The following is a 23,586-nucleotide window of genomic DNA, read 5'->3' as shown; positions in this document are numbered from 1 at the left end:
GAGCAGTCCCTTAGAACAACTCTGAAAGTCCTCCTTGCAAGCATAATGCATGTGTTACTGAAGAGAGGAGATAAATATTACTTAAATTCAATAAAAAAGAAAACTATATCTTTATTAACAGAATTTAAAGTCCTTTTCATACTGTCGTTTCATAATGGCATACATGACCTCACTCATGCAGGGTCTTGCAAGCTCAATCAACCACAACACCACCCTGAACTCTATTTCTTATAAACCACCGTTACAGCCAAACAACAAAAAACACAAATATGTTATTTATTTTATAAAGAGAAAAAAAAAAAAACCTTCTTCCACCACCGACACTGTTCCCAGTTTGTAAACTAGCAGCTGAACCCAATATGGCAAAGCAACCCACTTCAATCACAAGGTTTTCAGAAGATCACACTCCACACTGCACAAAAAGCCCCTCAGCCAGAAAACACACAGAGCTCCCCTGCCAACTATCCCTAATAAAGTGTCCCCATACCCAGCTCTATCAGGCTGCTTGTTAAGTACTGCTTTGAATTTCTATGTTCAGCCAAGCGGCAACCTTGGCTGAAAAACTAAGTCAGCGTCGAGGTGCCAAAAACAGTCACTTGAGGCTGGCTCTAAAAGCGATTCGGACCCCGCAGATCTCCCTCCGTAAAGCCAAACTACATGAGAACAAAAAATGTTTATAGCCAGGTATAAAACACCATTTTGGTCTGGTCTTCACCTTAAGTAATTCAAGTCGCTGAACTGGACCTCTCAACTGGTTTTGGAGCATTTGTAATTAAATGATCCACTAAATACAATGGCCTGATGTGAGTTACAGCACATTCAAAAAGTTTTGGTGAGTGAAATTCAAGCATTTCATTAGTCTCTAGGTAAATAGCACTAATTACCAGGTATCCATGTTTGTACTGCATCTCTATACCTTAGGGATACAGCTGGTTAACAAAGGCTGTGCTCAACTAAACGTGGTCACTTATGTGGCACTAAGCCAGTGCCCAAAATATTACTTTGGCTTTGAAAATATTTGTATTAAATGAGCAATGAATTAAAAGGAGCAATCTCACAGATTATGCTGCATGAATATTGTGTTACAGAACAGCCAGCAAGTTGGAAAACATACCCAGCTGGCAAAGTCTGGGTGAATGTACTAACACTGGAGAAAATGTTTAGCTGCACGAAAACATCCAAATTATGGGCTTTTTTAAAATGTTTAATTATGTGTGAACACATCTCACCTGAAGAACAAAAACAGGCCTGAATACTAAAAACACACAAGTGTTCACAAAATCTTAAATTAGCTTAAAACTTAAGATTTCGCCACCAAGTCCTAAAGCTGCTTAACTGAGCAGCCATTTGGGTGTGCATGTGTGTGTGCACGTGTGAGTTTCCTATAATTTGCGGCCCATCTCAGGCATAGGCCATTGTTATGAAAATGGAAAAGGGGGTTAGAGTGTGGATGTGGGTGTGTGGACTATTGAAAGCCTTTTGTCAGGGGGCCGGATGTTGCCATGAATGGGAAGAGCTTTTTGGGCCTGAGCCAAAGTCTCTGTTCATATTGTGCTGTGCGCTTATGAACATGTTTTTTAAGCACAGGAGGGAAGCACAGCACCCACTACCTACTTAATGTAAATAACATTTGAAAGCAGCAGGTAAACCTCAGATCTGCACTATCCACTTTGATGTGGTGATGTTTTATTAGCGAACAATCAGCGTGTTTGTGTCGATGCCTTGAAGGTGAAGAGCTTTGAATTTCAAACATGTTAGATTTTTACCTCATGAATTAAACACAAATTATTTTCTGCTTGCAATTTCCACACAATCTTTTACTTGGTCACAGCTCATTAACTCGTTTAAGCTCCCCCTGTTCATCTGTAGAGCAGTTATTAGGCAGTACTACAGACGTCTGTCTGTCAAACACAAAATAAAGTGACTTAATGATTAGACTAATTAGATGATTGCACCAAAATTAGAGCATGAATAAAATGTCCAAAAATTATACTTTGGAAATATGTTAAAATAAAACACAAGACACTGGTGTCATTCTAAAAACATGCGGTCCAACCAACTCTTCTTCCTTTTCATTTTTCTTACTTCCTCACACCTGGCCATGAGCATTGTTAAGCTATGCTCCAGAGGGAAGCTCTGAACATGTTACAAAAACGTCGGTGCTTTGAGAAATAAAAAGTAACATCATCTGATAAATTAATTTGTCTAGATGATAAGTGGAGGGGATTAAAGCCAGACAAAGAGCTAATTGTGTAGCTTGTGGACACGCAGCACTAATCTGCAGTAAGTCCTAAGGTAGGCCCGAACAATTAATTTGATTTTTAATCTTGTTTGTGATTTTGGCCTCCCAGAATTAAACGAACATAATCGACAAAAGCAAACCAAGGAAAAGCAAATAAAGCGCTCCCTAAATCTTTGCCTGACGACATGCCTGCATCTGCCAATCGCAGCTGTTCCCTGCACAGCGCAGCTTTTATTTTTCTGGAATAACAAATAGCAGACTGTCGAAATTAAACAAATATCTAGCACTGCAGAAGGTGAAGAGTTTGTCCGTGGAAGCGGATTATTGCCTTTAGATTTAGCACAAGTCATGTTAACTAGGATCAAATCACGTGCAAAGAGCGCCGTAGAGCCTACACCATAAAGCATGACACCTTAACTTGTTCAACAAAATCAAAACACAGCACTAGCTCCAGTACACCAAATGGATGAAGGCCAAGAAAAACATGAAGTGGGTACCAACATGAATCTTCCAATGTCAACTCAGATATTCATAAAAATCTGTACAGCGCAGCAGTGCATCCATCCAGCTCACAAAGACGCACCGAAATCATGAACACAGTTGCATCTGCACAAAGATGTCTCTAACAAACACGCTGAGCAATTGAGACTTCAGGAAAACGTAAACATAGGAGATGTACTTAGATCCAGTAAATAAATACTTTATTAGAAACTTGTAAAACGTTTCGATTATCAAAAATATAAAAACAGGAGCAGAGCGTTGTTGATTTCATTTTGTTTTTTAAATTATTTATCTTTTTCTTTCTACACGATACATTACATTTAGGTGAATAAGGAGGACTAATTTTATGTTGACAGTGGAATGAAAATGTTTTAGTCGCTATAAATCAACAAAAACTCATAAACTCATAAATAATTGGGGTACTAATACTGAGCAAAATGATCTTGATAATCATTTTGGCCACAGTCGTGCAGCCCGACCCTCGGGTTGTTGTTTCAAGTTTTCTGTCTGCAGTGTGAATATTCTAATTTGACACACAGCCTCTCACTCTCTTCCTCACTCCTGCTCACTAACGAGGCCAACATGTCGACACAAACGCACAGATAAATAGTCCCCCTCTGTTTTCTGTCTGCTTTAATTGTCTTACACAATCACAAACATGACTCAAATAAGCACTTGCTACTAGTTCAGCTGTTCATTAGCAGAAGCACAGAGTCTGACGATGTATATTTGTGCACTTCCTTCAAGGATGCCTATAATAGGATGCCATGTTTCTGTTTTCTGAATAAATAACTGTGTAGACCACAAATAGGATAATACAAATAATATATGATGATATAATATATATCTTATGGTCATGTCATACAATAATACATTGCTACATTCCCACTGCCATTGCCTTTTGGGAATAAAATAATACAGATAACACATGTGAAATGTTATCTTTGAGTAAATAATAATAAAAACCGAGAGGCAACTTAAAAGCAATATTTTAGGTTAAATTGATGTTATCCAATTGCTATTTCTATGGCAACTGTGGGTCAGCTACTTACCTGTGTAGTAGGCAATCCTGGAAATATCTGAAAGACAAATGGAGAAATAACAGAGTTAGCCAGTTTGTTAAATTATATGAGATTTGGACAAAGAAAAGATCAAGTCTGTTCAAAACTTAAACAGAACTTTATTGAGTTAATTCCCACAGCAGGTGTCCGCAACTCGATTACTTACAGGCTGTGAATTGCAGAGCGGACGTATTGCTCCACAATGTGTCAAGTTAAGTAGATTAGAAATCAATCAGTCCCCTGTTTTGTAGCACACACACACACTTACTTTTCACTGAGACATTGACAGATTGTTTTTACCAATCGATACCCCCTTTGTGACAAGATTTACCCTCGCTCCTTATAGGCTGAAGCTTCATTGTTTAAGCATGTGAAAGACCTAAAGTGGGGAAACGCCACAGAGCGGGGTTATTGTTCACCGAGATCGGGCAGCTGTGAAACCAGGATGTTACAGGGCGTGATTGAACCTTTTTTGCTTTTGATTGGAGGCTCCAATAAAACATACAATGGTGCTGAAGGCTGCAGAGTTTAGCTGCTTCTATTTAGCTTCTTCTCTGAAACTGCCAGTTTCCCATAACCCCTCTCACATAGACATTTATGTGTACATTCAGAAAACCATAATACTAGCTTCTAAGAGCTAAAGCTCAGACTAATGTTTTGTTTTGTTTTAATTGTGCAGGAGGAAATTTAAGTCCTGGCTGGATTCAGACTGTGGTTAGGAGGAGACACAGTTGGTCAGACTAATCAAGCAAAACAAAGCTTCTCAGGTAAATGTTTTTTTGGAGGGTTTTTTTTTTAAAACTTGGCAAGCATAATAAAGCCACCTTATTTTTCATGCATTACAACAAACAAGGTATGTGACTTGACAACACATTTAGCAATGGTCAATGGTAAATCCTGCCGAGCAGGCTAAAAGCAAAAGTATCGGTGCCACTCTTATTACTGTACTCTATAGGTCCCCACACACCCACAGGAAGTCTAGGAGAAGCCTTTTGGGAACATGACACCGAGTCACAGCAATGATAGGGCTGCATGTAGTGGAGGGCAAAAGGATAAGTGCCTAAGTGCTTTGGAAACCCTGATCTACAGAAAAATACTGGGTAAACACGCACCCACAGACCGACTGCAGGGGCTGTCAACATAGATGATGTAAGTAACGGCTGAAAGAAAATCTACACAAAGAAAGAAATGGCATCAAGGTGATTCGTGGTGGGTGTGCTATTGAAATGCTGTGTAACATGAAACCCTCACAGTACTGTTTATGAATGCGTGCATCTATAGTGGTGATGGTAATAAACAGATTCACATACCTCACCGGTGACCAACTGCAATATGACTCGAATTACAAAATTGTCAGCGTATACCTTCACCAGAGGCAACATTAATCATCAGTTTTCCATTATTAATATTTGCAATAAACTGAGGTCTGTATGTGATTCTATAGCACTGCACAACAAAACAAACATGACGTTATCATGGGAAGATCCAGACATATCAAATTGCACCATGACATATTAGATAACATCGTGGCAGTGCTTTCACTGATAATGTAATTCTAGGAAACCTCATTCCTCTCCAATTTAATTAAGTTTCATTTATATAGCGCCAAATCAGAACAGCAGTTGCCTCAAGGCGCTTTATATTGTAAGGTGAAGACCCTACAATACTATGTCCTCTTGACCCAATCAGCGGGGAAGCCAGAACAGAGCCCACTTTAAGCTGCAGGCACGTATATTTCTTCTAATCACCTCATCTGCAAAGTATCACCCTTTGAAAATCAAAGACAACCATTATTATATCACACCATGATAAATGGGTTAACTTAATCCTGGGTATCTAATACAGACCAGAGTAAACTGATATAGACCAGTTTATGACGGTAGACTCTGTTTTATAGTCCCTATAATGACCTCTAGATAGACCTGAAACCTATAAGCACCATCTGTCCCCTGGATGCTATCAGCGCTCCACGCCGTCTCCATTTGCTTCTCAATGTCTCTCTGTTAAGAGCGCAGGGAAGGTTAAGTGCTATGTAGTCTGAGATCCACAACAATGCTGGCATTGCTGCAGTCTGCATTTGACTCCATAGGAGACAGTGGTCTTTTCAGGGCTTAGAAACAAGATGAGACAGCACCTGAAATGCTGGAACAAAAAATTGTAATCGTGAGACTCCCTTTTCATCTGTCGTGCTTTTTTGGCTTAGAAAGAGGAGGCTTTTTTGTAATCCATGGCATACAATTTAATACAGTTTAAAGAATTTAAATCACACCCAAATAACAACACAACTGTCTTCTCCCGCACATTGCCGCACATTGGCAGACTGATGTGCATGCTCCTTGCCAGTTGGTATTACACTAGAAGCCCAAAAACCCAAACATGAAATGTGCAGTCAAAAACTACCAGCTCACACCTTTACAGACGGGCATTTCCAAGCACAGACACACAAGCACCATCTCCATGTCTTCAAACAGCGGATAATTGCATGTTAATCACAGGTTTTTAAGGAGCTGCAATTAGACTGAACAATCATGAGAGAGTCTGCTGTGCAATGTCTGTCTGACTACTGGTCTCAGATCAGTGGTTAAAGTTAAAATTCATAGTTTAAGAGGTCAGAGAGTGAGAGAGGAGGGTTTTGCTTTTGTTTCTTTGCTTAAGCATTAGACAAACTGCTTAAAAAAAGGAAACTGTAACCAGCTTCTGGTCAAAAGCCATTTACTGTCATGTTTATGAAATAGCATTTAGCATAAAATATTGAGATTTACCATTACTGTTAAAGCTACAGCAGGTCTGCTGTGTTTCGTTGTGTGGGTGTGTGGTGCTGCCCTCTCTCCCTCCCGTTTCAGGTACCACCTCTATTTCTGTGGAGGCAGCGTTTTGTGCACAGCTGACTCCACTCAGCAATGAGCCTCAAGAGTAAATGTGAGGGACGAAGAGGAGGAGGCCACAATGTCTTTCTTGAAGCAGTGTTTGGGCTGTGTGATTATTGATGTTTACCACTCTGGTTGAAGGAGTGTGTGCTTTGTGTTCCTTTTTTTATTTTATTGTTTTTTTTATTTGGATTGACTAGTTAACTTACCCTCTCTCTCAGATCTCAAGCTTTTTTTGTTCCTTTTATTGGTAACAGCAGCTTAGCAGCTTCTCTAAGCTAAGCTATTAATAAAAACCTACAGTCTTCCTGTATTTTATTTCCTGTTTTTATTTGAGGCCATTCAATTTAAAAGTTTGACCAAATCAAGGTATCACTCATCCAGCTGGACTCACACTGTGCTATCTTGTAGTATAACGCAATCCAACATGGAAGTGCTAACCAGAAATATCTGGGCTTTTACTTTGAAGGGTTTAGCATTTCTCCCTCAGCGGGCGCTCTTAAGCACTGTAGAAAACTAACAGCACCAGTGTCTTGGAGTGCCTTGGAGTTAAACTCCATCCATAGAGGAAGAAATTCGCTTACTGCACATCACTGTCACTGATGGCTAGTTGCCTTGGTAATCCTCTAGTCTACTTATTAGCCTTTCATAGGTCAATCACTGTTATCCTGCACTGTAACTGGAAGTCGCCTCAATCAATCACATTGAAGTTAAAAAAATATCATCTCACTTCACATCATCAGCAGTTCTTTTCACCTAATGATGACATTTTGACCTCTCAGGTATATTTAACATTAAAATTTGTATTGTTACATATGCCTATTGAGCTTATAGTGAGATGATGTTTGAATATGTACAATAAAATCTGACATATATCATTACTGAGCTAATGAATGGATTCAAGGAAAGTTACACCAAATTTCATTGTGATTTATGTGAATTTAAGAATGTGTTTACGCTCTTATGCTAAAACTTTATTAGATTATTCAAATTCACGTTTATTTCTTGAATACAACTGTGTTAAGAACTGTTCTGCATTGTTTTTACACAAAAGCAGGATGAATAAAAAGCAGCTAGGCCTTTTGCTTATCACCACTGAACTGGACAGTCACCACAATATCTTCCGTTTGTCACATCTTGACCTGACAGCTGTTGTCTTATTTGCTTAAGCCATAGATTTTCCCCTAGAGCACTTTTATTTTCCTAACATCCCCTGAACTTTTGGGAGAATGTAACAATCATAACTATAATTTTCTTTCTTAATTCTTGTGCTGACAAGCTCTCAGTGTACGTGCAAATTTGTGTGAAAACATGCGTCTGTAGGTCTAGAAAGCACAGCGGAATAAGGAAAGTCTCCTTAAACTCCAAAGAGTGGGGGCAGTACCCATATGGAAAAGAAATAGTAAAAACTTATATGTGATTACTCATGAAAGTGGCCACTTTCTCATTACTTTCATACATTGTTTTAGTAAGTATCCAAAACATACAAGTTTCATTATATAATTTTTCAAGGGATCTTATATCTGTTTTCACTCTTATATGCTTTTCATACAAGTTTCACACAAGAAAGATACAAACTTTATAAGATTTATATATATCTTTTCCATATGGGTAGGGAGGTGCAGTTTAAACACCGTCACCTAACAACGAGGAGGTTTTTGATTCAGACCTGCTGGCTGGTTTGATCCTTTATGTGTGGAGGTGGCATGTGCTCCCTGTGCCTACGTGAGTATTCTTGTGTGCTCCGATTTCCTCCCACAGTCCACAGTCATGCATGTTAAGTTAATTAGTGACTCTAAATTGGCTCGCTCAATGTTAGCTGGAATAGGCTCCAGACCCCAGTGACCCTAGATGGAAAAGCAGATAAAATAAAACATGCAGAGATGGATAAAAAGGTTGAAGAGACAATCCTGCAGGACTCACAGAAGAGCAAAAAAAAAACCACTCCTGCAGAAATTAAGTGTACTAAACCTGAGGAGAACAGCCAGCTGTTCTGCCTCATTGCTTGGTGCCTAATGGTTAACCTTCAAGCTGTGCTGGCAGGTGTCTCAGACGCAGTGTGTGTATATATGTTGTGTGTGTGAGTGTGTATGCTTGAAACTCTCCGGACAATGGGGTGTTACTGGAGCATGCAGTCTTACGATGCAACAACAACGCCTGAGGCACCAATCACACCTGCCACTCAGACACACATATACAAATGCACAGCAACACATAAACACACACATTTTTTTATTTTTTTTTTAAAACACCGCTTTTGGCCTTTAAAATGTCTCGTGGTAGGATCTAAGCACAGTTTTGGCTCTGATGAAGAGCTACGGTGTGTTTTACATAATGGAGACATCTTTATATGCGCTAGACACCCAGTCAATGTCTTTCATGACTCAATTTAGTTACAGTTCTAGTTGAAATACATGAATAAATATATAGACATGAAGAATATCAGTAAAAGGTTTCTGTGTTCTATCAGAAACACACATATTTTCTTATTATCATTATTCACATTTAGATAAACATCAGACAATTATTCAAAGTCAAATCCATTGCACACGCACACACACACACGCGCGCTCAGATGAGGCAAACTCAAGATAAGCCCCACACGCATGAAACATAATAAGGCCACGTTAACGCATCACTGCTTGCACTCATTTATCTGCAAAAGCGCACACATTCACTCAAGTGTGTATCGTTCAGGTGCACTGATAAAGCTAACTGGCTTACTGGAGCGGCATGTTAAATGTATCACGCTCAGAGCAGATACGCTATGCGTAATTCAAATCAACAGATTTAGGGCGTGTGAACTGGTGAGATAGCGCTTCAAAATAATCTTTAAATGACGCCAGGGTTGTATGTGTTATTTAATAAACATCCAAACAAATGTGACAAAAATACCCAGTTTATAGTGCAGTCCCAGCTGTGGGTGAAACATATCTACACTTGCTTAACCAGAGACAAACATGTTTCTGAATAAGGCGAAAATCACACTTTCCATTAAATATTGAATGTGCCTTTTATCTTGTCTGGGAGGAAGGCTGAAAATGAATTCTCATTTCTGATTGGCCACTGAGTTCAAGCGCTTTAGTGGCTCTACTTAATGATCGTTAGATGGTACAATTTGTACCAGACCGCGCACCAGCGTCCTAACATGTATAATTAACTACATATCCATTATTAACACAGTTTTCAATCCAACATTTCACCTTTTTGATTGAAGTTTTTCGTTATCCAAAGGATGCCAGATTAGACGACATGGGTCAAACCAGGGGTGCTCAATACGTCGATCGCGATCGACCAGTCGATCGCAAAGGTAGTATTGGTAGATCGCATGGCATTAAAAAAATAGATGCCAGCCTATCATCCATCCCGTCACTTGATTGATACAGGGAAGCCCGTCAGATGACATCAGATTTTTTCTGACGCTTAGGTCGCTGCGCATGCGCAAACAGCGGCGCGAAGTGTAGTAAAACTGACAAGCTAGTCAGCGAGTTAACTCCAATTTTTAGCTCTCAGTTTTTTCTCTTAAACCTGGCCGTCAGCAGCTACTGTCCGGACTATGCATCCCTGGCTGATTCAATTCAGTGCAAGTCATCAGAGTAAACTCAGGTAATGACAAAAAATTTACATAGTTAATTGTGTTGTGAAATATTGGATATTGCGGTTATGCATGTATATACATTGTAGATATAAAGAATCCTCAATATATTTATAAATAAGTATATGTTTTGGATTTTTGTAGTGGGTAGATCATTTTGACTTGGTCATTTTATAAGTAGCTCACATGCGGAAAAAGTGTGAGCACCCCTGGGTCAAACTGTTGTTTCTGGATGTACTCTACAAATTAAACACAACTAATTTGTGACTCTACCGGAAATCAGAGGTAATTGATCGCCAGCTCAGCTTCTTTAATGTTAACGCAGATAAAGGAGCAGCACCTTGCTTGCATGCATTTTTCATGAACGTGTGAAGGAGGAAAGTTGTTAAGAGATACCTCTTTAGAAGAATTTCCATCCACTATAAGCACAGATCGACATGTTTAATACACACTAAAATATAGATGATCTAACCCAGAAACAAAACGCTGCAGGGGACTTGTTAGTTCATGCCAACATGTGCACACAGAATACACAAACAGGGAGAGAACACTTACACAAATACACACCAACACCTACACGAAGCCACGTGGCCTGCAGTGGGAACTATGTTGGGATGCACACGTGTATTCAAACACAAACACGTACTGCCTTCCTCCCACACACACACACACACACACACACACACACACACTTGAAGTTGAAGCCTCCTACATACAAAAAACCACACACTTAGGTGGATAAGAGAGAAGATTATTTAATGAATAGGGTTTCAAATAGGACTGCACAAAGATAGCAATTATCATCAATCTTCCATTTAGTGCTCAAAAATAATGCCTTGAAATATTTTGTTTTGTTCAAATCTGTGTGTGTGTGTGTGTGTGTGTGTCTGAAACACAACAAATGCTCATGATTTTTGTTGAACAATTTGAGCAATTAATCTGATTAATTGAACTAATTGCCTCAGCTCGACTGTAAATAAGTAAGCATGTGTATTCACAGGTGTTCTGCCCTCTTCCTCCTGCTCATCGTCATTTAGTAGTGCACTAGTACTTATATAACACTTTTCAAACCAGTTTCCATGCCACATTCACACAGCACTTTATTCTGAACACTGTGTATATCTATTACAAACACACCAGCGTATGCACTGGGGAGCATGTCTACATGCAGACCAGGGGACCAGGGATTGAACCACTAACCTTCACATTAGTAGAACCTGCTCCAGACCTAAAACCAAAACCAATATGAACCACTAAAGCGTTCTTTACAGCCCCTCCTCTGCTCGTCTTTATCATCATATTTATTATAACCAGCAGAAAACCGCACTTACCAACAATAATTTTTAGTTTATAATAGTTATTCAAAGTAATGACAGCAAGAAGCCAAAAGAACTAAACCACTCTGACACTGTGTGTTTGAATGCGATAGTGACCACACACATACACAAATCCACAACTACTTCAACTTTTTAGGCAGTCAATGCCTAAAAAGTTCTTAGATATGGATAAACATGCATGCATATAATGGTTTAACGCAGAAAGAAAAAAGAATTTGCATACAACAGCATGTTAAAAGCCTTACCATGGTATAGTCCTTCCATTTAATATCGAGAAGAGAAGAGAAGAGAAGAGAAGAGAAGAGAAGAGAAGAGAAGAGAAGAGAAGAGAAGAGAAGAGAAGAGATCCAATCTTCCTCTAAAGGACAGCTAAATTGGGAAAAGCCCCAGCTTCTGTGGTCTTTGGGCTAGCGCTGTGCTAGCCAGCTGACTCTGTAATGATGGATAATGCCGACTTAAGCTCACAGCCTCCGCCTCCCCCCTCTACTACAAACCTCTACTACACTGACACACACAGATACACAGCAAGCAGCATGAGGAGTGGGACTCGAGTGGAGGGAAGAACCAAAGGAGGGAGGGAAAGCGGAGCAGTAGGCAGCCTATGGATGTGAAAGGGGGGAGGGAGAAGGAAGAGAGAAAAGAAGGAAGGAGGAGGAGACGTGGGTGTCTTTGTCCCCAGGAGAGTGAAGGAGGGGGAGAGAGGGAACCAGATGTACAGGAGATAGAGGCAAAACAAGTGCGGTGGGAAAGACATAAGAAATGATGTAATAACTGCAAGACGACATGAACAAAAAAAGGGAGTAAAATGAGAGAAAACCGTGCAGAAATATCAATAAGAACAAACTGAAAAAAGATAATTGCTAAAAGACACAGCTGAGAATGACATAAGAGAAATGAAAATGAATGTGTGTGCATTGCTTTCCCTTTGGCTATTCTGCCTGTCACACACATGCCCCCCCCTGTGGTGTTACTCAATTAGTCATAATGTAGTGTTTTCAACTCGACACCGTCCCGCAGAAATCATCCATCTTTGGAGCAGAAAAAAAAAGAGACACGGGGACTTGCAGTCAGTTGTTCCACCGACTTTACACACTTAATCCAATTATACTGTAATAAACTTCCACGCAGAGACATAGAGGAGTATGAAGCCACCTCCTCATCCAAATGGGCTTAAACCAACTGATTACTTCATAAATCAAACTGGCATAATAGCAAAGGAGAACAAACACTAATATGTTAAATGGGATATTAAAGTTTTGCGATTATAAGTTGAAAAGATGCGCTTATTTTTTTGGTAGTTCTTTGAGATTTTCTATCAGGTTATTTGTATCCTGACATCACTGATCCTACGTTGCCCTTACGCCCAAAAACATGGACAAGAGACATGCGGGATTGTGTTTAAACTTTGATATAGTACGCGTCTGCAAAAACCTGCGCTCACATATTTGTTGGCACTCGCAAACCCTCACAGATCTTGGCAAACGATAAAATTTTAATCATGTGGAGCAGAAAGTGTAATTGAGGCTTTAGGCTTTACAACTAATAATCATGGAAATCTGCCTTAATTTTAAGATTTTACGCATTTGCACTTGATTTCCTGCCAGATACGCAGCGTGATGAAGCACCCCAAAACATCTGAATCAATAATAAGAATGTCAAGTGCTATAATCAAACAGTCACGCTTGCAATAGTCTGCTGTCTCAGGTCATGCCATTTATTTCCAGACTCAAAGACAGATTGCTTGAAGTTAAACTACTCAGGGCTATAAAGGATGTCAAGCTTAGTAAGTTTGTGCAAGCATGAACATCAGAAGTGAAGCAGAAATCTGGTCCCTGGAACTTCTCTATATATGGCTGTTTTCCAAGTGCCATGAAATCAAAAGAGATTATCACTGATCCTTAATATTAAATCCACTATGTCACAGTATATTGTCACACTGGACACTCAGCAAAGTCTATGAACCGTGGCAGAGTCAAGCTCTCACACACGCACGCACACAAAATCAAGCAAACAGGCGGGCAGACAACATGAGAGTTGCTCAGGAGTAAAGCAGATTAATGGGCCACTGGATTAGTGGGCCAAGATGTCACACAAAGACACACACACACACACACAGCCCTGCTCTGACTCTCATTTAGAAGGTGGCTCTAAGCTCGGTCCTTACATCTTTCTGGCTTGCTCAGTGCAGGCATCCTTTCTTTGAGAGGAGGTGTGCTAACATCACCCTCTAGTGGCAATGCATTTTCAAATAACCTGTAATACAAACAGATACACGCCTCGACATTAAAACCACCTGACCGTGATAGGTGTCAAAGTAACAACCATAAAAATGTCAGGACCTGATATTTCCACCCAATATATTGGCCAAGGGATCGTCTTTTCTTTGCCGTGCTCTCTCTCACCAAGGCATCCAACATTTCCGCAGCCATCCACGTAAAAATAAAACACGGGTTCTAACAGGGTTCCACTGCCACTGTGGTTCCACTTTTCCAAAATAACAAACAACAACAAAGGAAGCTCAATCTTCAATAGAAAGATAAGCAACAGACAACAAAACGGCCTCTCACGGTTTGGATAAATGTTAGTGTGACTGATGTGTTACAGATTTTATCGTGCAGGCGTAACACATAACTGCAAGATACTAGAGTTTTAAAAAGCCCAGCGCGTTATCTTTCCAGTTATATAGTTTCAAACTATAATATGGAGGCTACTTGTTGTAGGCTGTTTTTACTCTAGTTCGGCTCATAACTAGCTAGCCTTTATGGTGTGGTCTACCTAAACTGCTGACACAACGCATTAATTTGTCCTGTGTGTAAAAGTTCAGGCAATTAAAATGTTTTCATTAAATCGCAAGTTGTTATTTGATGAAGTGAGTAGACTGTAGATGTTATCCAATACATAATGCTATTCAGCTAACTGTGGCAGTACTCACATGTTGGCATTTCAGGCTTCAACTTTCTCACCTCTCATGTATTTTATATTTTTATATTATGAATTATTTCGTTTACTGAATTTATGGGTTTGCATCATGTGTTTGGAACTATATTTTAGATTTGTTGCTTTGCTTGTAGTCCATGTGCTGAAATGTTACGAGAACTTTTTAAGATCCAATGCAACTGTCAGCCACTCGAAACATGTTTAATGCTTAAAATTATATATTCACACCAATTTAAATTTTTTAAAATGTAAAAAAATTTCAGTAGAATTATTTCTTTTGAAATCTATTAATTATAAATGACCAGTCATAGCCCACCTGCAGTACCTTCATGTTCCACTAGGGGCATGAAGCTCACAATTTGAGAACCACTACTCGTGTTTTTTCCCTGCTTATTTTACCCTCTGGGTTTATAAGTGATGAAATGACCCCCTATTTAATGTCAACAGTCAAAACCCGTCAAATACATGTCTCACCTCCAAATTTTTCCATATGATGACATAAAAGGAGCAGCTTTAGTGGTCTAATAAAGCGTGTTTTGTAGCCATTAAATGTCTATGATGCTGGATTTTATTCAGCAAAATGATCCCATCTGCTACAAGAAGAAAAAAAGGCTTTCCAAGTATTTTGTGCAATGCTACTGCTGATATAATGACAAAAACATTTTTCCAGACAAAGAAAGAAGGAGAGGCAGACAGCCTCCAAACAAGTCTTCAATGAACCTTTGTTACCGGAGTGCGCCTGCTGGTGACTAATCTCACAGACAGACACATATACATTGACCCACAAGCAGACATTGTGGGATCACACCCACATCTGACCTCAGCCACACTAATTTATGGTAGCATACCAGCCTCTGAGTGTGATGTCATACCTATGGCTTTCATCCAGGTGTTTCTTTGCTCATCATTGTGTGTTTCCCCTTATAATCCACCATGACTGTGTTTTTTTTTTATGTTTGTGTGTGGCTGTGCACGGATCTAGTGAACAAATGAGATCATATGATTGGCCAAACAGACACTGAAGACTGCTTTGGTCCTGTTCTCAGTGCATGTGTGGCTTTCACTGTAAAGGAAACTGAAGTTCTTGAGCTTACTTGAGCTTTAGGGATGTTGTTATGCATGTGTCAATATGAAGAGGAAAGCAAAGGGAGAATCATTTAAAAATAATAACCACACTACAGCAAACATGTCTTGTAACACACACGATGAAGACATTATTTAATTGTTTAGCCATCTCATGCACATGCATTCTCTTAGCCAAAAATCAGACATAAAAAAGTTTAAAAATATTCATTACATCTGGATCTGTTAGTATTTAGGGCTTTTCCTGGATAGAAAACAAATGTTTTAGCCTGGGACCCAAAGAGAACCTCCAGCACTGTGATACAGATACAGCACTGTGCAAAAGTCTAGAGCCACCCCTCATTTCTTTATATTTTTACGTCTAAGCAGACATCTAGTAGGCTTTCTTAGAGGTTTTTTTTTTGTTGTTGTTGTTTTTTAAGGTGGATTTGAAGAATAGCTCTCCGGGATTTCTGAAATTATTTCAATTTTTTCCCTTTGGACATTGGATGCTGATTTTTTAGTCCAGTCCGTGTACCTGATCATTTTCAGAGGAATGCTTTTTTGTTTGTTTTTTTGTTATGCCACCAACAATTCAAGATTAACAAAGGTTACTGGCTCAAAGGATAAACTATTTTTGGGCACTTTGTTACTAACACCCCCAAAACACATCATTTGTTCCCATTTCTTTAGTTGATTCTATGAAAAATGCCAATTATTCCACAGTTTGTCAGACATGAAAATTGTATTTTTGCACAAATGAAGGGCTAAAAATTGCCTAAGAGAGTTGAAGAATAAAGGTGGCCATCTGAAGATTACCATTTACAGTGAGTGCACTGCTCATCAGGAAACAACACACTTGTTTGGGACCTTCACGTTCGCTTTCTAGAGAATTTTGAGACACTCTGCATGCCAGTATACTTAAAGACGGTTTCTGATGTTTAAACCAAACAGGTTTTTGTTTCCTTCCTGTAGACATAGCCACATTAGCTGTTCTCCCTGTTTCCAGTCAATCTGGTAATCCAAACCGCTTGCCAGAAACCCCATTTGTATTTAAAACGGCAGAGATGAGTATTATTAGTATTGATTTTCTCATGTAACTATCGACAACATTTGCTTGAACGAAGAGGAAGTGGCGTCTGAAACATATCCCGAGATACCAGAGCAACGAACAACTGGACAAATAAACCCACACAGCAGGAGGTAAGAGGAACCCACCAAGGTGAAGATAAACATCCTGCATATGAAGGTAAAAGAAGATATTTTGGTTGATGTTTAGTAGAAAAAAGGTCACGTTTTCTGCATTTATGCACAAACACAGAAAATGTTCTGTCTTCTCCACCCAGCTTTCTCCTCCTCCCACATCTTTTCTCTCCATCTATATGACAAAGCCCAACAATTACTTCTTTCTCTCTCCCCCCTCTGACTCACTGCAGTGTAATTACACTGTTCGCTCAAACACCACACATACGCACACCAAGTGGGAGAGGGGCAACTGATTCACAATATCTGTGGTTTTAATTGTTATTTTCAACACTTCAGTTACAGCTCAGAGGAAAATTAACGGAATGTGAGAACAGTTATTAGTTTTTCTCGAGTCGTTTTGGTTCAACTGTGCACACACAGGCACACAAATACACACACATACACTCGCATCTCTACGCCAGAGGGAATCACTGCATTTCAGTTCCATTCATCACTAGCTGACATGCTGCACCAGTGACCTGCATGACCGAAGGTACCTCACTCCAAGTGTGTATGTATGTGTGTGTGTGAGACTGTCCTTGTGTGTGCATGCCCCAAGGAGGGGCAAGTCATTAACTATGATGTCATTTCCTGCCATTGTAGTAAGTTTCAGCTGCAGCAAGCAAACTACACTTGGAGTGCAGTGCAAACGTAGACATTGAGATTCAGCTCTGTCAATAAACCGGTTCACTTGTACTGTGTAACATACACAATGTTTTTTTATAATGGAGCATCCACACAAGAAATGACTAGTAGCAAACAGACAACATTTGATGTCAATGACATTCAGTTATGTGTAGTAGCCAGCAGCAAAGCAAAGGGGAAGGATCCCGCATTAAACTTCTCTAAACTTTTAGAAGAGCCATTATAAGCAATTACAAATGGCAGTGACGCTGACAGACACAGGAGCAGTCGTTAGCTACATTAGGATATCCACTAGTCACCAACTACTAGCTATAAAGTGACGCACAGCGAGAACATTTTTTAGATGTGGACGGTGCTAAACATTTCTAAAACTCAGTCCAGATGACAATAAAACTGTCCACGGTCTTATGTTGTGGCTCCCTGTTTAAGTGTTGCCGTGTCACGATCTGTTCACAGGATGCTTTGCTGAAGAATATGTGACAGCAGTCGTTTTCACACATGACTCCTGGAAAATGTCAAGGCAGGACACTGTTTGGAGCGCTCCTCTCTCACATGTAAGACACAGCAGAAGACAGTTCTCACTACTGAAAATATGCATGTTCTTATTGGGGGCAAAGCTGATTCGATAGAGCACGCAGATAGCAGGGCACTGGACGCCCAATCAGTACCTTGAATGACTATTATGCTTAATTTATGCCACTGCGGTTGTGTACATTGTGTACAAAGATTTAAAAAAAAAATAAAAATACAGAACGCCAAGCACAGACTGTGGCTACAGTTGACACTTCATTGTTTTTAACACTCGCCATCATGTGACAATAAACACTCTCTGTAGGTAGACAGGGAGTTCGAGGCTGCCCATGGATGCTTCCACCGCTGCACCCTAATTTCCCCCGATTACCTGCACTACCAAAGAAAACAGCCACATTCAGACACCAGAGAGATGCTATGTTTGGGAGCAGATAGGTTAAATACTATTTAATGATACCTTTGGCTGTTTCGGACATTGGCATTCTCATATCAACCTCTGTCAGAGAATTTGTAGAAAGGTTCAGGGCCACAGTATCTGTTAGCTGTTGGGGCTGATTTTCATAAGAAAATACCCACAGTCTTAAACAGATGGAATAATCCATCAATGGGGGGGCAGGGATAGCTCAGTAGGTAAAGTGGTCGCCCCATGAAGGTCGGCGGTTCGAATCCACTTAACGGCTACCCTGAGGTACCCCTGAGCAAGGTACCGTCCCTACACACTGCTCCCCGGGCACCTGCTTAGTGGGCTGCCCACTGCTTCACTGAGTGAATGGGTCAAATGCAGAGAAAAACAAGTAATTTCCCCATGGGGATCAATAAAGTATCCATTATTATTATTATTATTAATCAAGGCACTATTCCAACATCTGCTTCCTTAAGATCAGTATTCACAAATTTATTTAAAAAAAAAATTCCTCAACTTCATAGTATTGTGTTTTAATAACTAAAGAAACCCAGAACAATAGGGGAAATAATTAATCTTATAAGCAGACTGATGAGGAAAACATGACCAGAAATCAGTCACATCATAGCCACTAGCCAATAGTTGTTAACAGTGATTATATGAGTGTGTAAATCTGCGCAGGCAGAGGTTTACACGCTCACACTCTGCTAAGACAATACACAAACCCATCCACATGCCTTCACATGTAGGTGGAAGAAGGTGTCATCTGGGCATTATAAGCTTAGCAAACATACATTTTTAACCATGAGAATGTCCACACACTTTTCTCAAACCCAACTTTTTAAGGGACTACAGAGACATTTCTAACTGACAAACCCAAGACAATTATCTGCATTTTCTTGAGCAATCTCAATCACGATCAAAGCAAAAAGCAACCCACAAACAAGGACGCACAACGACACACACATCAACACCAGCTGGAGTCTGAGTGGTACTCCTGCTTCTGAGAGGAAGAGGGCGTTTTCCTTTGAGCTCCTGAGGGACACAGCATGCTTTAGGATGTACAGTAAGTGCTCTTAGTGTGTGTGTGTGGAGGGGTGTGGGGTCTGCTTCCTGAATGCAGCCAATCCACAAGTAAAGGGAATGACTGTTCTTTTCGTCTCCTGTGCAAACACTCCACACACACACACACACACACACACACACTTATTTTCCTTCACAACTAAAACCACATGCAGGATGCAAGGGAATAAGTTCAGCGAGAAGACAGAAGCTGAATTTACAGATTTGGGACACTTAAACACACACTTTTTCTTCTTTTTTTTTTCTCTTTCCTGAGGTGAGCTTGCAAATAGGAATCGTTGATTTGCGCAGGTTGTGTGGAAAAGGAGTTTAGACCTGCCACAGCTGCATATATTTACACAGCAGGTACAATGCAGCCAATCATTGGGAGGAAAACAAGAAAAAAAGAGGGCCACCCTGTCTGCTAGGAAAACAGTACAACTTATTCAAAAAGGACCAAACCAAGCAATGAAACAAGCACAGTTGCCAACGCCCCCGTTCTGCTCAGATTACTTCATTAAGTCTTACTGATTCCTCGTGACACAAGCACACTCTCATTCAGGAACTCTGCATACCTCAACATGCACAATGTGTGTCTGCAATGACTGCTATCGCTTATGAGTCGCACCACGTACTGCAATTTAAAAGACGCGAGACCGACAGCTTTGTTACCGTCTTGTCTGCCTGTTTTTGCAGTCGGCCTAGACTAAAACAGATTTTAGTGCAACACAAAGACGGTATGAAGAACCTTTTCAAAACTCAGTACACACCCCACCACAACTAAAAAGAGTGCACAAACCTTGCAGGAGAGGAAAAGACAGTACAGCTCTCTGCAATGTGGTACACTGCTGCTGTAAGGTCTCTGAGTGTAGTCAAGTGTTTCTATAAATACAGGCCTCCTGCACTGCGCCACAATTTACACACACAGAAACACACACACACCACTGCCACGCCTGTATTAGCCTGCTGTAGACCAGGCTGTAGAAGGTTCAGACCAGAAAAGGTGCAGCCATTTATTGGACTCTGTAAAAGTAAATTCATTCATTTCAATAAAAACAAGAAAAAAACTGAAAGCAGTAACTTTTTAACAGCAGTCAAAGGTATAAATGCTGAGAGCCAACCTAAAGTGCCATATCAAGGAATTTCCCAGAGCCAGAGGAGGTTCAACATGTCAGATATTTTGAGAAAAACAACGTTGTTTTCCACTCGTTTCACATACTGAGTGTAATGACATGTTTCTACTTGAGATAATGGATTTGGTCTTATGATGCCAAATTAGTAGACAGCAGCTAGACTCTATCGCCGCATGGCTCAAGCAAGCATGACTGGAAAGAATTTTAATGTAATCAAATCGGACCGATTTCACATCTGACCCACTCGCGTGTTATCTGCCTCCCAAATATCCACAAAAACTGATTGTGGTAGATACCGATTTCCAGCTTAAGACCACTATTCAAGTGGTTAAGCACTTAGGTCATGGTGAGGGAGCTGAATGAATGCAGCTGGAGTCTAAGTGAATACAAGCCCACTGGGTGGATAAGCTGCTTGGCAAAGAGGTCTCATTCACAATCAAACCTGAGGAAAACTTATTTAACAGCCAACTGCGGATGATATTATGAACTAAATGTGCATCTGACAAGCTTTAAAACTATCCTGTTGCGGTGTAAGAGGTAGTGCCTGCAGGATGTCGGCCCAGCAACAACTTTTATCTCATCAGAAGAGCCATTATTCAAATACCAGGAATGCACAATGTGAATAAGTAAATCAGTTTGTCAGTAAAAGAGGACAGAAATGAATTTAAAGAATCAAAATATTCAATAATTAAGAAATAAAACAAAAGTATTTGTAATGTAACTGCAATTTAGAGCCCTGGATCTTATTAGTACACAATTCAGAGCTTCAGATTGAAAAATATTCATATGCAGGACTGCACGCTTATTAATATACTGTTGGTTTAAAGCTTGAGTGGCCTCAGGATACTTTAATTCATTAGCATTTTCTTGCATGTGAAATATGAAGGATTGGCAAGCTCAGCACTGCAGCTCTTTCACACTTGGGAACATAAAGAACGGAGTATGCTGCTTTTGAGGGGATTCACTTGCATTTGACAGTTTGTCCAACTTTACACTGACTGCTTATGCCCCTATTATATATACACATAGCGTCCATATATAATGACTGTTCATAACATAGGGACAAAATTAATCTTCGTGAATTTTCCATGGATTTAACTGGTTATTTCTTCATGAACTCTCTGAGAAGTCCCCAGAAGCCCAAAAAAGGTTACAAGTCAATACAATGCTCTCAAATATCTTATTTTCTCTGATTAACAACCATCAAAACTATCACTTTTCCATTCAAAGCTACATAAAGTTAAAAGAAAACGAGGAAATCCCATATGTAAGATAAAAATAAGACAACTTGGCACTTAGATTGAGGGGAAAGCCTGAAACTGTTTATCAAAAAAATGTCATTCAGTAAAGTAATCAATGAATGGCTGTATATTCCTGCATAGCTCTTGGCCTTCTGCCCCTGTTATGCTGCATTAGCTTATTGGTTAAAAGGGGAAAAACGAATTGCAGTCGTGTCACATCAGATCTTAAATCTTATAAAAAACGTGTGGCCAATAAACACTGAGAAAAACTTACTATTATGAATTTCTCCACTCTTACAGGAGGAAACGAAACATAAGTGCTCTTTTAAGGTGGAAAGTATGTGAGTTCAGTTAAGTTCGGTCAATCAAGGTAAAGCAGCAGCTGAATCCGGGAGAATGAGGACAAACAAATGCGTAAAGTACTTCTGGAGATAAATGTAGGTTAATCCGGTTCAACTATTTACCGTAACTTACACTCTACATTCACTCCATGTGACCGAGGCGACGAGTTTGGTGGCAGTAGGTCACATTTATTTTCCAACTTAGCGAAAGGTAAACTATGTCCTAGTTACGGTGCCCTAAAGCTAAGCTAACTTATCCGGTACTTCCCAAATAATAAGTGAGTAAATTAGTCCAAATACTTGGGGCAGGGAAACAGCTAGCGCCAGCCAGAACTGAACAGTAACCCAACTGCATCTCCCGTAATATCTTTTAGCTGTTGAAATAATCCCCCCAAAACACAACATCACTCACGCTGACTTGTTCCAGGTGACGTCCGAGAGGTTTGAGTTGATTTTACCGGCGACAGAAGCTGTGCAGGGTCGGTAAATATTCCGTTATTTTCACTTGTAGAGCTGGAAGGACTTTCAGATAGCGTTTTTTTTTCGCTCCTGACCGTTTCCCCCTTCTCGCTCTCCCTCTCGTCGCCTGTTCCTGCTTCCCCTCTCCACATCCAGCATTCCAATATGGCTGCTTCTGGGAGAGAAAAAGAGAAAGAGGGGGGAGAGTGAGAGGAGGAAAAGCCTGCCCGCAGGCACACAAAACACAAACCAGCAACTCATGAATGAATGAATGTGTAGATACTTAAAATCTTACAAATGTAGCCGCTTTGTTGTATCCAGGTTTAGAACATTTAGCGCGTCCCTTAACTTAATTGCGTAGTAACTCGTAGTAACAATGTAACAAATTCCACTTTGGATGTCCTACACTTAAAAAACTGTACTAATGACAAAAACATCAGAATGTAAATGTAAATGTTAATAAGCCCCTATGAAAGCAGAAGTTTTGGCAGTTTGTTGGTCTGTGTGTATAAACTATCAGCATTGATATTATAGAAGCGACTATTGGCGCTCATCAGTCTGGGAAGGGTTATAATGCCATTTGAAGTCAACAACTTTCCGTCACAGACAGATGATGACCTGATCCAAGATCAGTATAAGATAAATAACATCAATATTGAGTTGTGAGTTTAGCGCAGGTACTCTTCTAAAGTCCATGAAAATAATGCAGTTGAAAATTAGTACAGCACATCCCCTTTAAGGTAGCAAATGTCATTATCATTATAAAGAATGGGCCCTTCCACATGTACATGCATTTGTGCTAATGTAGATAGCCAGTAGATAAGGTTCCCTAAACAGCACCCACTTTACATAATAATGCAGTATTTCCACAGACACCTCAAAACCAACAACTAACTCCTGTGAAAGAATGCCAAGCAGGGTATT

The 23,586-nt window shown here is 39.9% G+C and overlaps 1 protein-coding gene across 3 annotated transcripts in view; it reads right to left on the bottom strand.

Moving 5' to 3' along the window:
- Positions 1 to 22,804, bottom strand: part of ptk2aa (protein tyrosine kinase 2aa) — a 64,889-nt gene extending 42,085 nt beyond the window's left edge. The window contains exons 1-2 of one of the 3 annotated variants that reach the window (XM_085263432.1): positions 22,616 to 22,804; positions 3,796 to 3,822 (exon numbers count right to left, since the gene is read on the bottom strand). Coding sequence is in view for 2 of the 3 variants with exons in the window: in XM_085263425.1 (XP_085119551.1) it covers positions 3,796 to 3,822; positions 11,849 to 11,867 (46 nt within the window). In the remaining variant the exon portion in view is untranslated. Of the gene's footprint in view, positions 1 to 3,795; positions 3,823 to 11,848; positions 12,104 to 22,615 lie in introns of those variants that run through there. The other 2 variants (XM_085263425.1, XM_085263430.1) reach the window with 2 other exon arrangements.
- Between the last annotated feature and the right edge of the window lie 782 nt (positions 22,805 to 23,586).

Source organism: Mchenga conophoros, linkage group LG22 (genome assembly GCF_057382185.1).
Source record: "Mchenga conophoros isolate Kocher_MC1m ecotype Shallow Benthic linkage group LG22, M_conophoros_male_GT1.1, whole genome shotgun sequence".
NCBI classification, from domain to species: Eukaryota; Metazoa; Chordata; class Actinopteri; order Cichliformes; family Cichlidae; genus Mchenga; species Mchenga conophoros.
Note: the sequence above shows the minus strand (reverse complement) of the source record. Positions and strands in the feature narration are given on the sequence as shown.